The sequence below is a fragment of the Hippocampus comes genome, unplaced genomic scaffold (genome assembly GCF_001891065.2).
Source record: "Hippocampus comes isolate QL1 unplaced genomic scaffold, H_comes_QL1_v1.1 scaffold142, whole genome shotgun sequence".
Classification (NCBI taxonomy): domain Eukaryota; kingdom Metazoa; phylum Chordata; class Actinopteri; order Syngnathiformes; family Syngnathidae; genus Hippocampus; species Hippocampus comes.
In genome coordinates, this window is record NW_017805482.1 from 894,863 (window position 1) to 907,957 (window position 13,095).

The 13,095-nt window shown below is 43.1% G+C and overlaps 1 protein-coding gene across 1 annotated transcript in view; it reads right to left on the reverse strand.

Moving 5' to 3' along the window:
• Window positions 1-11,835, reverse strand: part of trpm1b (transient receptor potential cation channel, subfamily M, member 1b) — a 32,758-nt gene extending 20,923 nt beyond the window's left edge. The window contains exons 1-4 of the mRNA XM_019875904.1: window positions 11,724-11,835; window positions 11,351-11,487; window positions 8,414-8,580; window positions 1,927-2,057 (exon numbers count right to left, since the gene is read on the reverse strand). Coding sequence (XP_019731463.1) covers window positions 1,927-1,998 — 72 coding nt within the window. The 5' untranslated portion in view covers window positions 1,999-2,057; window positions 8,414-8,580; window positions 11,351-11,487; window positions 11,724-11,835. The remainder of the gene's footprint in view (window positions 1-1,926; window positions 2,058-8,413; window positions 8,581-11,350; window positions 11,488-11,723) is intronic.
• Window positions 11,836-13,095: the final 1,260 nt, after the last annotated feature.

Consider the following 13,095-nt stretch of genomic DNA (forward strand, 5'->3'; position numbering starts at 1 on the left):
TTATGATTTGGGATCAGAGTGTATTAGGTAAGGTACGAGAAGTGGAACTTCCTCGCGCTGTAGCAACGTGCCTAGTCTGTAAACAAAGACAGTGCAGCTCATCTTCTGGCTAACGGACATCGTGGCGCATGATTTTGGCAGGGTACCAAATTTGTTAATTCATTTGAAATGACATCACAGCAATGTGAATACAGTATTAGTGGAACACACACACGCACACATGCACTTCCACTACTCAGTGGCATTCAAAAAGCCTCTCCCGCAGCCTCCTAATTTTTTCTATTCCATCACAGTGCGTTTGTCTGAATCATCCATTTCCTCACAAGAAGACTAACTTTTCGGTTTAAATTGAAATGCCATCCAATGTGTACTGTTCACGAAAACCACTTCTTTTTTGTATCTTGTTCCCTTACCGTGTCTAGTGTGAACCGAACCGAGAACTTAAACCCAAGGTATGTCATTTTGGGCCGACCGTTACATCCCGCAAAGTTATATATTACATTATAACAGGTCCAGTGGGGCTACTACAATGTGGCCCGCAATGTAATATGTTTAAATGTTATTTTTGACCTATTTAGAAACAGTTTATGTCAAAGTGGCCCCCTTTTTTTTTATCGAGAAGCAGAAGCATTTGACAGCACAGTTTAGCTAAAACCAATCAAGATTATCTGACTTTCTGAATGAAAATATTCATGAGATGAAAATGCAATCCTGATTGTCGGACTGATAATTGGCATTTATGTCTACAAATTCCAACGTGAAGTGTTATTTTATTTCGGTGGACTTTTAAATATTTCTACAATGGTGTTAAATTAGTAAAAGGGTGAGGCCTTCACAAATAAATCCTCTTAGTTTTGCCCAGTAGTTTGTATACTTAAGTTCAGGTATAACCGCACCCCCCCACCACAACATTACACTTTTTAAATTAAAAATCAACATTTAGTAGTCATCATGCTGACCTCTGGGCCTAAAGGCATCAGCTCTCTGCTGACTAACGCGGTCATGTGATCTCATCAATACAATGGGCAATTGTGGAGCCTTTAAAATCATTGCCTCCTGACTGTACAACTTGAAATGGGAAATTGAAGTCATTTCAAGGAATTTAGAGCTCACTGGACCACCAAATGAGGAAAATATCATTTATGACTTTTATTCCTTGAATGTACGGAAAGACGAAAACAAGCAGTTTATACCATGACAACTTAATTTCTACAGCACATGCACAATCGTAACATGTACACAATAAAGAACAAATATTTTTTAAAAAAATCCAACAATGAATTCATGGTAAGAATTAAAATATTCTTTCTTATTTTAAATATACTTCAAAAGCAAACTATTGCAGCGCCTCCTCTGCGTCTTAAATGAAATATCAAATTATTAACATTGATAACACAACTTGTATATTATTTTTCCCGTCCCATAAAATAAACAATTCGTTGGAACTAAAAACCCACCCCAGTCTGAACCGGGAGCAGACGCGCAATTTCATATACAAACTTACAAAACCGCGTTGGTTGCTTTCAAGAACGTATTAATAGGAGTGTTAATCACATGAGAGCAGACTTTATAAAAACATATCACAGGACTTTAATCTGCCGTGCTCGCCATACTGGGCCATTATGAAGGATTAATGCAGCGAGCAGCTCTTACTTGAAGCTCACTCAGCTTCACTTAACAGTATGTTTGCAGAGGTTTTCGGCACACAACATGTGAACGCCAAATACATGTTACATATGATCAGCAGTCCTGCAATGGGATTGGCTGAGACGGTCCTTGGACTTTGACTGTGATGTAACAAGAACATTTCTTACATGTCAAGCAGCATGTGTCAAAAGTCAATAAAACCATGTTTAATCACATGCTGAAATACCAATAAAATGCTGCCAGGTCCAATTTAAAAGGCACCCATTGAAAGCTCCCTACCTTCTGCGAGCCCGACGTGCTACGTTTGAGGGAGGACCTCTTGAAGGTGCCACTGGGGCCTTTGGAGTCCATGATGAAGATGTTGGAAGCAGCCGTAGGAGGTCAAAGCCAACATCAGCATCAGAGAGACACTGCGGAAGCAAGGCGGCACAAACTGTAGTTACACTTGGCAAAAGGTGAACATCAATGAGCGCTTCTTCTCCCTTCACTCCACTCCGCTCAGCGCCGACTGACAAGACACACATGCCAACCGGGGATATAAATCACTCGATGGCATACTTGACACATAGACCCTTTTCCTCTACCGCACATCCCGTAATCAGGATTAATGCAGCCGGCAGACTCCGAGTCTAATGGATAGAGCTTTATTAAATGGTTATTGAAGGTAAATCTACTTTGGCACACAACAAGCCCCCAAAAAAGGCTTAGTGCGACCATGCAAGCTGTGAAGCTAAAGTTAGCAGACCGAGAGGCAAAGGTTGCGCCAGCACGCAAAGTTCGAGGACAAGACACTTAACGGGAAGACCAGCCAGGACACAGTGGGCTCAATTGTTTTGTCCCAGCTTTATCAAAAGGTCTGGAAATATTAACACTCAGTCTCTAACACTGTCAGAGAGCTGAAGACAATTCTGCAAGCAGCAGTTTGTCAAACTGTGAAGATTTATTGCTTTTCTACTCAAAGTTTACTTGCCAACTCAACATAAAACGAAGATAACTATAAAGCTGTGTGTTTAAAACTGTCGCATATCGTTGCTTTAGTCAAGTACGTTAGCTTAATGCTAACACACAGTGTAAAACTCAAGAAACGGACAAGCGAACAGCATTTGTGTCAGAAACATTAGTTTGTTTATTGCTACGTTTTGATTGTGCTACTCTTAAATGCCTTATTGTTAAATTTGAATCGCACAAGACATAAAATGAATATGTTCTGCATCATCATCCGGCTGCTTTCAACTACAAAAAAAGACAAATCTTACAATTCTGCCAGGATGAATAAACTCATAAACACAACTTTATTCTTTACTCCCTGTGAAAAACAAGTACTGTACTGTAGCATTTCACTGCGTGAGTTGTGAAGCTCTTCTTCGTGTGTATCTGTATTGCACTGCCCCCTGGTAGCCATGGCGCGCAACACCAGAACAAGCACAATGTGAGGTTTGAACGGGTTAACGCCGGTTTATTTCTATGGAGTGAAAAATATCTTCGGATACGTTTTTTTTTTTTTTTTTTTTTAGTTACACGTATGGTCCAAGAATAAATTCAATTCAATGCATCACTACATTTTGTTCCTCTCAAGCAACTTAACGGGTCTCTAGCAATTTAACAGGCATACATGTATCAGGAACGACTCTGAGTATGTTCTACCTACACCACTGCATTACTTCCAACCCTAATAATTGTTAAATACCTTAATACAGATATTATTAATGTTCCTAATGTTGGTCCAATGACGTCACGTACCTAATGTCTTTGTTTTCACAATTCAAAGCCACAAACTTCAAAGAGTCCGAATAAACACGGTAATGGTACTTTCAAATTCTGAAATTAATGTGAAATTTTAATGTATTTCAATGCTGGACAAAAAAACCCTGGCTAGTCACTTGTGTGATAGGGACATGAATAATAAATACAATGAGATGTTTACTCACGTGTCGGTTTGCTGTTATTTTATCCAACAACTCCCTCTGTTGGAGGCTAGCTGAAACTGTTGCGGTTTCTCGACTAATCTTGACCATTTTCATGTCTCTGACATGTTTTGTGCACTGGACTGATCAAGTGGTGAGGCATCTTTTCAACATGTTTTTTTTTTTCAACTACCGGTAATTCCATTTAATTCATCCTCACTGTTCCAAGTTGGATAACCACAGATTTATTCTGTTCTCTTTTGATTGGGATTGAATATGAAACCCAATTCAATTGAGATTACTGTACCGCCAGTGGTAACAAAACACTTTTTAAGGCATGCGAACACTGCATTTGCAGGATTTAGACGAGCCAAAAGACAGCGCTAACGCAGAACATTCCAAATGACACATGCAAATGTTACCTGATTTGGAAAAACAAGAGTCCCACATCCATTCCTCCACTGGTCGTATCTCAAAGACAGAAAGAAAACAGCTTCATTTTCAACACAACAAAACAAAGTCATACAATAGTACTTCATCACAGCCATGTGTACGGACGGACTGCCTCTCGTAATGGATAATACCTCAATTCTCTGCGTAAGCAAACACTAAAGAGCTTTATCGTGGGTCAGTGGCTTTGAATTTGGAAGAGGAGATTATTTATCACTTCAGAGGAGATGATGAATGAAGGGGGAAAGACACGCATAACATTTACCCTTTCATAAATTTGTAATGAATAATTCAAGCAGTATTAAATTATATTATCTTAATTAGATGGAACATCTAAATGATCTAAAAAGTCACAAATAATTGAAATGAGCTAGTGGTTAACACAGCTGCCTCACAGTTCTGACGTCTGGAGTTTGAAACACTGCTCAGGCCTTCCTTCCTTCCTGTGTAGAGTTTGCATGTTCTTCCTCTGCTTATATGAATTTCTTCTTCTCACATTCCAAAACATACCTATTACACGCAGCCCCCCTTGGTTACAATTAACTTCTATCATAACATAATATAAAACTAAATTATACTCCATTAGAAGGTTACAAGTTACTTTTCAAAACTGGTGTCTTGAAACACTAACTAACAATCTTATGGAGTGCTTTGGGAGATCGTCAAGGCTGCTGCAGGAGAGTGTCCAATTCCAATTTCTTCGTCTTAAAATTGTTATTAATCACAAATATGTCCTGTTCATCTATTTATGCCAGTGACGGGCAGAGCAACTGAATGCTCTTCCATTAGACGGCAGAAGGTACGATGTGCCCGCTTGTTGCCATTCGTACGAGAGTAAGTGGCTTATCATCTTTGTGTTCAATTCAACAAGAAACTGAGTAAGTACAATTATGACTAAACTGAGATGAGGTCATCATTAAATCAGTATTCAGACTTTTGTGTCATTTTTGTTGTTGTTGGGTGATGTACGGTGAGATCTTGGGTTCAAAAAAGGTCGGGAAATCCAGAGAATAATCTCAACTGTGACCACACGATGGCGCTATCAACATTCGTACAGCCCCTTTGTTTTGACCACGAGGTCACGGGCGGTTTGATGAGCCTTTTTTTTTCTCTCTGGAATGAGTATAATTTAGATCATGTTGTGTTTTGTCCATCAGTACAGCCAAAACCACAAAAAGTAATTGCATAGTGACAGAAACGATTAGGGGAAACCATTTGTGGAAGGAGACACAGTTTTGGGAGGGCTGTTTCACCTGCTGCACTGAATTATAGTTGGACCTAAAAACAGCAAAAAAATGCACTAAGCAAAGGCCTGATGCCGCTTTGTTGTTGTATGCCGCTGCTGCTCGTGAAGATCTGCACTGACCTGCACGGACAACACAATACAACCGGCGTGTTTTTGGCTCTGCTCATCACAACCACACTTTGGTTGCTGGGGAAACGGCCTACACACAAATACACGCCTGAGACACTCCGGGGTGTGTTCAGTCCCTCCGTGAAGGCAAACAGCAGGTACAAAGTATGTACACGCTCGGACAAATAGCTTAAAAAACATGATTACGGGTATGAAAGGAGATAAAGAAAAACAGTTGACGGCGTGAGGCTGCTGACGTCTGATTTTTCATGACAGACTAAACACATGGCTGGACTTTGAAGCCAAGACAGGCTGGTTGTTAAAAGAGTAGGTCATGTTAGGACATGCTCCCTCTTCTTTATGTTCATAGAGAGCAGTGCAGTTATTATAACCGGATCTTTATTCGAAATACTAAATAAATAGTGATCCTATGTATGGAACCTTGAAAGCTACCAGGCTTTAATTGTTGCCCTCATATTGCCTCATCTTGCAGGTGCATAGGTACGTAGCGGAGGAGCTCAGAGAGCTAGAATTTAGAAAAGTGCTACATGGCTTAAAACTCATTTTACCATTTTTGCATGAAGCAAACATACTTAGAATCAATCCGTTCATTTTTTTTTCTGATCCGCTGATCCTCACAAGGGTCATGGGGCGTGCCAAAGCCTATCCCAGCTGTCTTCGGGCAGTAGGCGGGGTACACCCTGAACCGGTTGCCAGCCAATCGCAGGGCACACATAGACGAACCATCTGCGCTCTCAAGGTGGCGTACCCGGAGAAAACCCATGCAGGCCACGGGGAGAACATGCAAACTCCACACAGGAAAGCCGGAGCCGGAATCGAACCCGGTACATCTGCACTGTGAGGCGGACGAGCTAACCAGTCAACCACCCTTCCAAATTCTATGACTTTGAATTTTGAGGTTCGACTGTATATGTTCCGAATATTCTATTATATTTGTGAAAGACTAGCCCAAACATATAAGCTACATCTCACCATGGAAATGAAGTCAGTGTTAATGCAGTGAGTGAGCAGACAAATATCAGAAGCTGGAAATTGTACAGTCCCAACAAATTCAATGAAATTAAAGCTCTAGCACTGATTATTAGCATCTAGTAAAAGCAATGATGTAGCGTCGGGGATCACATTCTATTGCTGTGCTGTCCCTTATAAAGTGGAGCTTTAGGAGCAATCTAGGTCAAGACTAAAAGCTGCTTGCATGCATTTCCAAAGAAGTCACGGTCTGATGTCGGGGCTCAGTGATGGCCAGAACAGGGTCAGGGGTAAGGGGGGGAAGGAAAAAAAAAAGTGAAGTGCTGTCGAAAGAGAGGTCTGCGTGCTCGTAGGAGTGGTCCCTCGCTGCGCTTCTGTCAGCACAAATGCATTTTAGGGAAGTAGACAGAAACGAGGCGTGGCCGATTCGAGTTCGACTCGTGGCTAAGAACTTCCCCAGCGGAGATCAGAACAGGCTGATGCACACGGCCTGCGGATGGGTTCATTGGACATCATCGTTCAAAGATTGTTCCTGCAACACCAATCTCACAGGACAAATATCATTCCATGAATGTCCTCCTCACTGCACATCTCTCTCTCTCTATTGTGCACTTCTGAGAGCACATGCTGACATAGGGCAGTACCAACGTTAACCTACGGCCCGCACAAAGGTTAACAGGGTTTCCATATGCTGGGCAGAAGGGGCCGTAAAACCGTTTCTCTTGACCCCACGGGAAGCGACTGGCATCACGGGCTCTAATGAATAGACGTCCTACAAAGTGGCTGTTGCAGTTTGTGATTGCTGGGTCTTGTTTTGTCAGAGCGGAAAGCCCATAAGCTGTTCCCAGGGAGCGGTGAGGGAGCTCTTCTCACTGGGAAAAAAGGGGGCTGGTGAAGCCCTGCACTCAGCTGCACAAACTTCCACTCGCAGCTCATCATCCAACAAGGCCAAAAAAACACATGTGGGACACACACACCAGAGACGGACATTTATAGGGATGGGGATTTGATCAAAGGGGGACTTGAACTCCACTCCAAGTAAAGCGCTGCTGGAGCAAATTACCCTCGATGGGAGCACACAACTTGACTGCTCAATTTTTACATCCGGGGGGTGTACTGTTCCCCTCAAATCCCATTGAAGGCAGCAATACGGATTTCTAAATGATTGTTAAACATCAAACAAATGAAGACAAAAACGTTTCCCTGAAAATGGGTTTGGTAGTTCCTGGAGAGGCACCAAATGACCTGTGACCCTAATGAGGCAAATGCTACAGAAAATGGATGGCTTTGCCATGATCTGCTTATGGGCATACATCAATTTCCATTGTGCCGTAATATACCCAGACTGATTATTCCCTTTGGTAGTTTTAGTGACGGTAAAAAAAAAAGTTTTAGTGTATTGGCAACTCTACTTTTAACTTTTCTGAAAAGCCCAAAATATAATTGATCCTCCATGACCAGTCAAGAGCTGCCAATCACTCCTTGTCCTCCGCTGCGCCTACACGGCTCCAAAACTTCACATTTCCAAAATGAGTCAAATAAGCCTGAAATCAGTGCATCGACAGGCACGATATGCACAGTGTCTGCCCACTCATCTTTCAGGCTGAAACCAAAAACCGATGTCACACTTAAAACGTAACTGAGAGGGACGTTAACAAGCGGAATCAATAGTCAAATGCCGTACTTGTTTGATTACCTCTTCAGCCCAAGAGCTGCTGCGCACCGGATTATTTGTACGTGAGCCCAAAACATTTTCCCCCCCCCCAATATTTTCCAGACTTCAGCTGACACGGAGAGCTGCCATAGTGCCAGAAATTAATCCAGAGTGATGCTTCTAAGAATGGGTCACCAGTATTATCTGACATGCAAAGGCCACAAGCTCCAGTGCTTTTTCTCACTGACAACATCCAAACAAGGATATACTTGTTGAGCTAGATACAATTCAATTGTTTTTTTTTTGAATCAATCATTAGATTGTGCTGTAAAGCTTGAAAGCCCCACAAAAGAGGAATGCCAAAAAGGTCTTGGTTTTTGCTCACGGTACGATCAGGATTTGGATGGCACTTACCTTCGGTCACAGTTGTCGTCCACACGCATCTTCGTACCTCTAATTGATGCATTCAAGCGCACAACAGTGGCGATGAAATCGCCAAGGCATTGGGCCGATCCCAATTCTGATTCAGGACGCGAATGATCAGGCGCTGAGGGTTCCATGTGGTCACGTCTTTCCTCTATCTATGAGGAGACAACACAGATACAAAATCATTTTTTTTTCAAATGTCCCGAGACTGACGCAGTGTGCAACTCAACATGTTTTCAGTCAATCAAAATTCAAATCACTTCAACATCTGATGTATGGTAAATTGTCCAGAATTAACTACACATCAGTTGTTAAATGCAGGTGCATTGGCTTTAATTGAATCACTGACATGACCTTTGAGAAAACTCCCTTCTGTCAGTTCTCGGTTATCACCCTCAGGGAACGCTTAACATCAACCGCAAAATTTCACACCATGACGCTCTGACGTCTTATCGGCACACCCCAACTGCACGCAGAGTTGTTCACTTAGATAGAAGACAAGGCTCCGGTTTAATGCTCACGCACGTTTTGTAACTCAGGAGACCAGTTTGACAGTTTCGGTTTGCTTTTCACCGGAGCCGACTGTGTTTACAAGAAGCTGACCACAGATGACTTTGGAAGCCACTCAAGTGACTGATGAGATTTGACAACGTCAACACATTGTGACAACTCAATCTAAATAAAGGTGATTCAAGTGTATTAGCTCATCACAGTCTCTTGGCACCTATTGCTGTGCGCGCCCAAGTTTTACGACCTTGAGTTTGTCATTTTGGCACGTCAATGTAGACGAGAGTTTGAGGCTTGTCTCCTTTCGGATGATCTATGTGCCATGTTGAAGACGATGTAACATCATCATGAGAATATTTGTAGATCAGGCAAACTGTGTAATCTTCACATTTTCACATAATCCATCTGAGAAGCTTGAACACAAAGTCGTTCGCAGAGCAGAAGTGCGGTCCGTCGTTGATACAGCCGGCAGGCAGTCAACTCCGGACTGATGTTCAGCGGGCGGTGTTACAGCCCATAAAACCCAAGTCAAAGCCAGTCGACAGGCACCGGTCTAATCTTGCTGAGCATAGCAGCATTGTCAATTATCTCGAGGTGCTTGCTTGCAATGGTAATTACTACAGAGCGGGATGATCCCAAACACAGATGGCATTAAGGAGACCAAGCGAAAGGCAGCAAGGTAATCATTTGGGCCTGCGGAAGGGGGACAAATCTTTGTTAAAGACTCACGCTGACTCAAGCTAAAACGTTTACTCTCGCAACGATTTGCCCCTCGGTCAACTGATACGAGTCGTTTGAGTGAGTTACGTTACTTTGAAGAGACGTCTAAGGATGTTCATGAGACCAAAAGAAATCGCTTCAAAACCTTTTCAGACTTGTGTAACATAAGCACATTTTTGTTCTTTTTACTTCCCCTATTAAAATGATTTATTCAGCTGAGTTGTGCAGGTCAAAACCATGGTGGAAAAAGTGATTCAATTGATCACAAAAAAGACAGCATTTGAACAAGTGTGTGTAGACTTCAAATCAACTCTACGTCCATGGCGCTAATCAGAACCTGTGTCACCGAAGGAAAAATCTGAACGAGGTGACTTGAGCCATCCACCAACTCTATAAGTCCGTGGCGCTCATCAGAACCGTGTCACCGACGGAAAAATCTGAACGAGGTGACTTGAGCCATCCACATTCAAGCTCTTACGCTGCTCAGAGCCACAGGGGAGCCGGAGTGGAAGGCAGACGACACACTGGACTGGCTGCCAGGCGATCGACGAGCTGCATTAACGTCATCCGTGAGAACCACTACACTGCTGATGGCCTGTGATTTGAACCGCGTCATGTAAATACAGCCAAAGAATGGCAGGTACTGCGGTCATAAACTATCATCATATGCTGTTCAGAGAAAGAATGGCAGGTACTGCGGTCATAAACTATCATCAACCAAACCCAGAAAAATATTATTGACGTGTCGTAATGCCGGCGAAGACCTTAAAGCTTCAATACAAGCAAGCACCCTTTCTACTTGAGCCGCTCTTGAGCCGCTCTTGAGCTGCGTGGCAACGAAGCTCCTCCAAAAGCTAAAGCCCATTAGTCTGCTTCTGCTTATGGTCTGAATCTGTGTAAATTCCATGATGTCAAAAGTGTTGCGTCGCTTACACAGGAAGCCGGTTTTGGCTGGGAAACTGCTGAGGCGATAGAGAAACTGCCTGATATAAAGCATTAACCATCCCGAGGCACATTTGTGACACTTGGTTCCATTTTTAAATAGTATATTAATGGAACATTATAGATTTAAAAAAAAAAAAAGAAAATAGTATATTAATGTAACATTATAGATTAAAAAAAGAAAGAAAAACACCAACCTAAGATTGGCAGTCCAGGGTGTATCCTTCTTATTGACACAAAGTCAGCTGGGATAGGCGCCAGCTCACCTGTGTCCCAAATGAGGACACATGCTTCAGAAAATGGATTCATAGAGTCCACGCATATCAAATACCTTGACACCGAATCGTACTTCCTCGTCGCCGCCATCACAGTGAAAGTCAAATCCTGAGAGATTACTTTTCACACGGCAATTACGATTGAACAATTCCTCCAATTGTATTTGGCTATAACGTCATTTTGAGAACACAATTAGCTGACTATGTGGCATAATATGAAGTTCAGTCGATTGACTTGCGTTAATTTATGTTGCGTAACTGACACATCCAATATGGCAGACAAGCAGACGTATCACACAAACACGATCCAACCTGTTCTGATGCTTACACATCTCCAGCACATTTGAAATATTTTAAAGTCTTTCGGCTAGTTGGGCCGAGCGTAACATAACGTTTGGCCTGATCCGTCTTGCTGATGAGGACCGTGTGATTTCTACATTTTCAAATAACTAAGTTTATGTCATTTCATGGAATGTTTTACCATTGAAACGCTTCGTACATCAACTTGATGCGTGCACCATCCCACTGGACCTTTCCTTTGGCTCACGAGTACATCCCAATGCGTCATCCGAGTGGGAAGCCTCAGCCTCTGGACTTGTGGCTGCAGGTGTGGTGGAGCTGTACGTGCAGTCACAGAATGGAAGGGATTATTAAATCACAACACAGTCACCACCCTCCTTCTTGTGCCTCGTGGGCGTGGTGGTCCGCAAACTCAGGAAGCCCAGCCACAGCAGAAACAGCAAGACTGTTTGTAAATATTTACAACAAATCCATTGCAGGGAAATGTTCAGGTTTCTTTTTTTAAACAGCTGATTTCCAGCAGCCCACCTACAGACAACATTGTCGAGTCATACCTCCGAATAAGCCTGTCCTCACTTCATCCACTGGAACTGGACTGGCCCAACTCCTTGTGGCTTTTATGGGGGAAGGGACTCGAGGTTATAACTTTGGCTATGCTGCTTTTTAGTCATCCTCCTGAGCAGAGATATTCCAAAAAAACAGTGGTGTTGTTGCCAGGTGATACAACGTGCTTGACTCATTTGTTTTGTGATGCTGTCTCCTTCATAATAACAGCTCCGCGTGTGTTTGTGTGCGTGTCACACTTACAGGTGATAATCACACGAGCTGTGAGATAGTGTGGCAGCTGGAGAACGTCGACTAGATGTTTTTTAAGCGTTTTTTTTTTTTTTTTTTCAAAAGAGGAAGTGGGGGTAAAAAAAAAGGGAACGTCGACTAGATGTTTTATAAGCGTTTTTTTTTTTTTTTTTTGCAAAAGAGAATGTGTGGCTGGCACAGTTTGCAGCTCCGTTGCGTGTCTAGCTGCGCGGCAGTTGGGTGACGCAAGGCGAGCTATTAATAACTCACGAACGGGATGTTCTCGCCTCACCACTGCGGGGTCATTCGAGGATAAAAACCGCGTAAGGTTGCCCACTACCACCACCAGACAACGTCGGGACGTATGCCGGTGTTGTTGTTGTGTTTTTTTAAATAAAGGAGACAGCACCACTTTCAACGTTTACTTCTCCCACAAGTACTTCCGCCTTCAGCGCCCGGCTCGCACGAGGGTTGTGGGAAGGCACGCCCACTCGTGAACCCGCTGACTTTAGGAGCACCCTGCGACCCGAAGCTGTGTAAACACACGTTGTGACGTATGTTCCATTTCGTGAACATGGAACCTTTTTTCTAATGAGAGAGGACTTTAGTTTACCTTTGCAGTTAGCTGTAACTGCTTAGTAAGTAGTCTTGTCAGCTACGAAAACAGACTATTACAGCTACAGGAAGTGAAAGGGGAAAATCTAACTAGCTACGTTGCTGAAATGAAAAGGCCCAGCACTTCATGGGTTGGCTGTGTTTTCGTGCTGGTCTTGCTGGTGTCACAAGCTAAAGCAAAACAGCAGCAGCAGCAGCAGCAGCAAAACAAACGAGCTAAGATTCTTTCAAACCTTCACTCACTGGGTAACCGGCCGGCTCTCTGAACTGAGCCACAGCCAGCCAACCTGGAGCTGGTGACAGCTGGTCTTGCTGATGTCACCAGCTACCAGCAGGACAGTATGGTGGTGTAGATGGGTGGCTTTGGCTCCGTTGGTAGAGCGGGTTGCCGAGTGACCAAAGGGTCAAATTTCTTGAATCTTGGCTGTTTTGTGCTTATTGGTGATATCAGCAAAACCAGCATGAAAGCACAACCAAAACCATGCAGGTCTGAGGTGTTTATGTTTTGAATGCCCA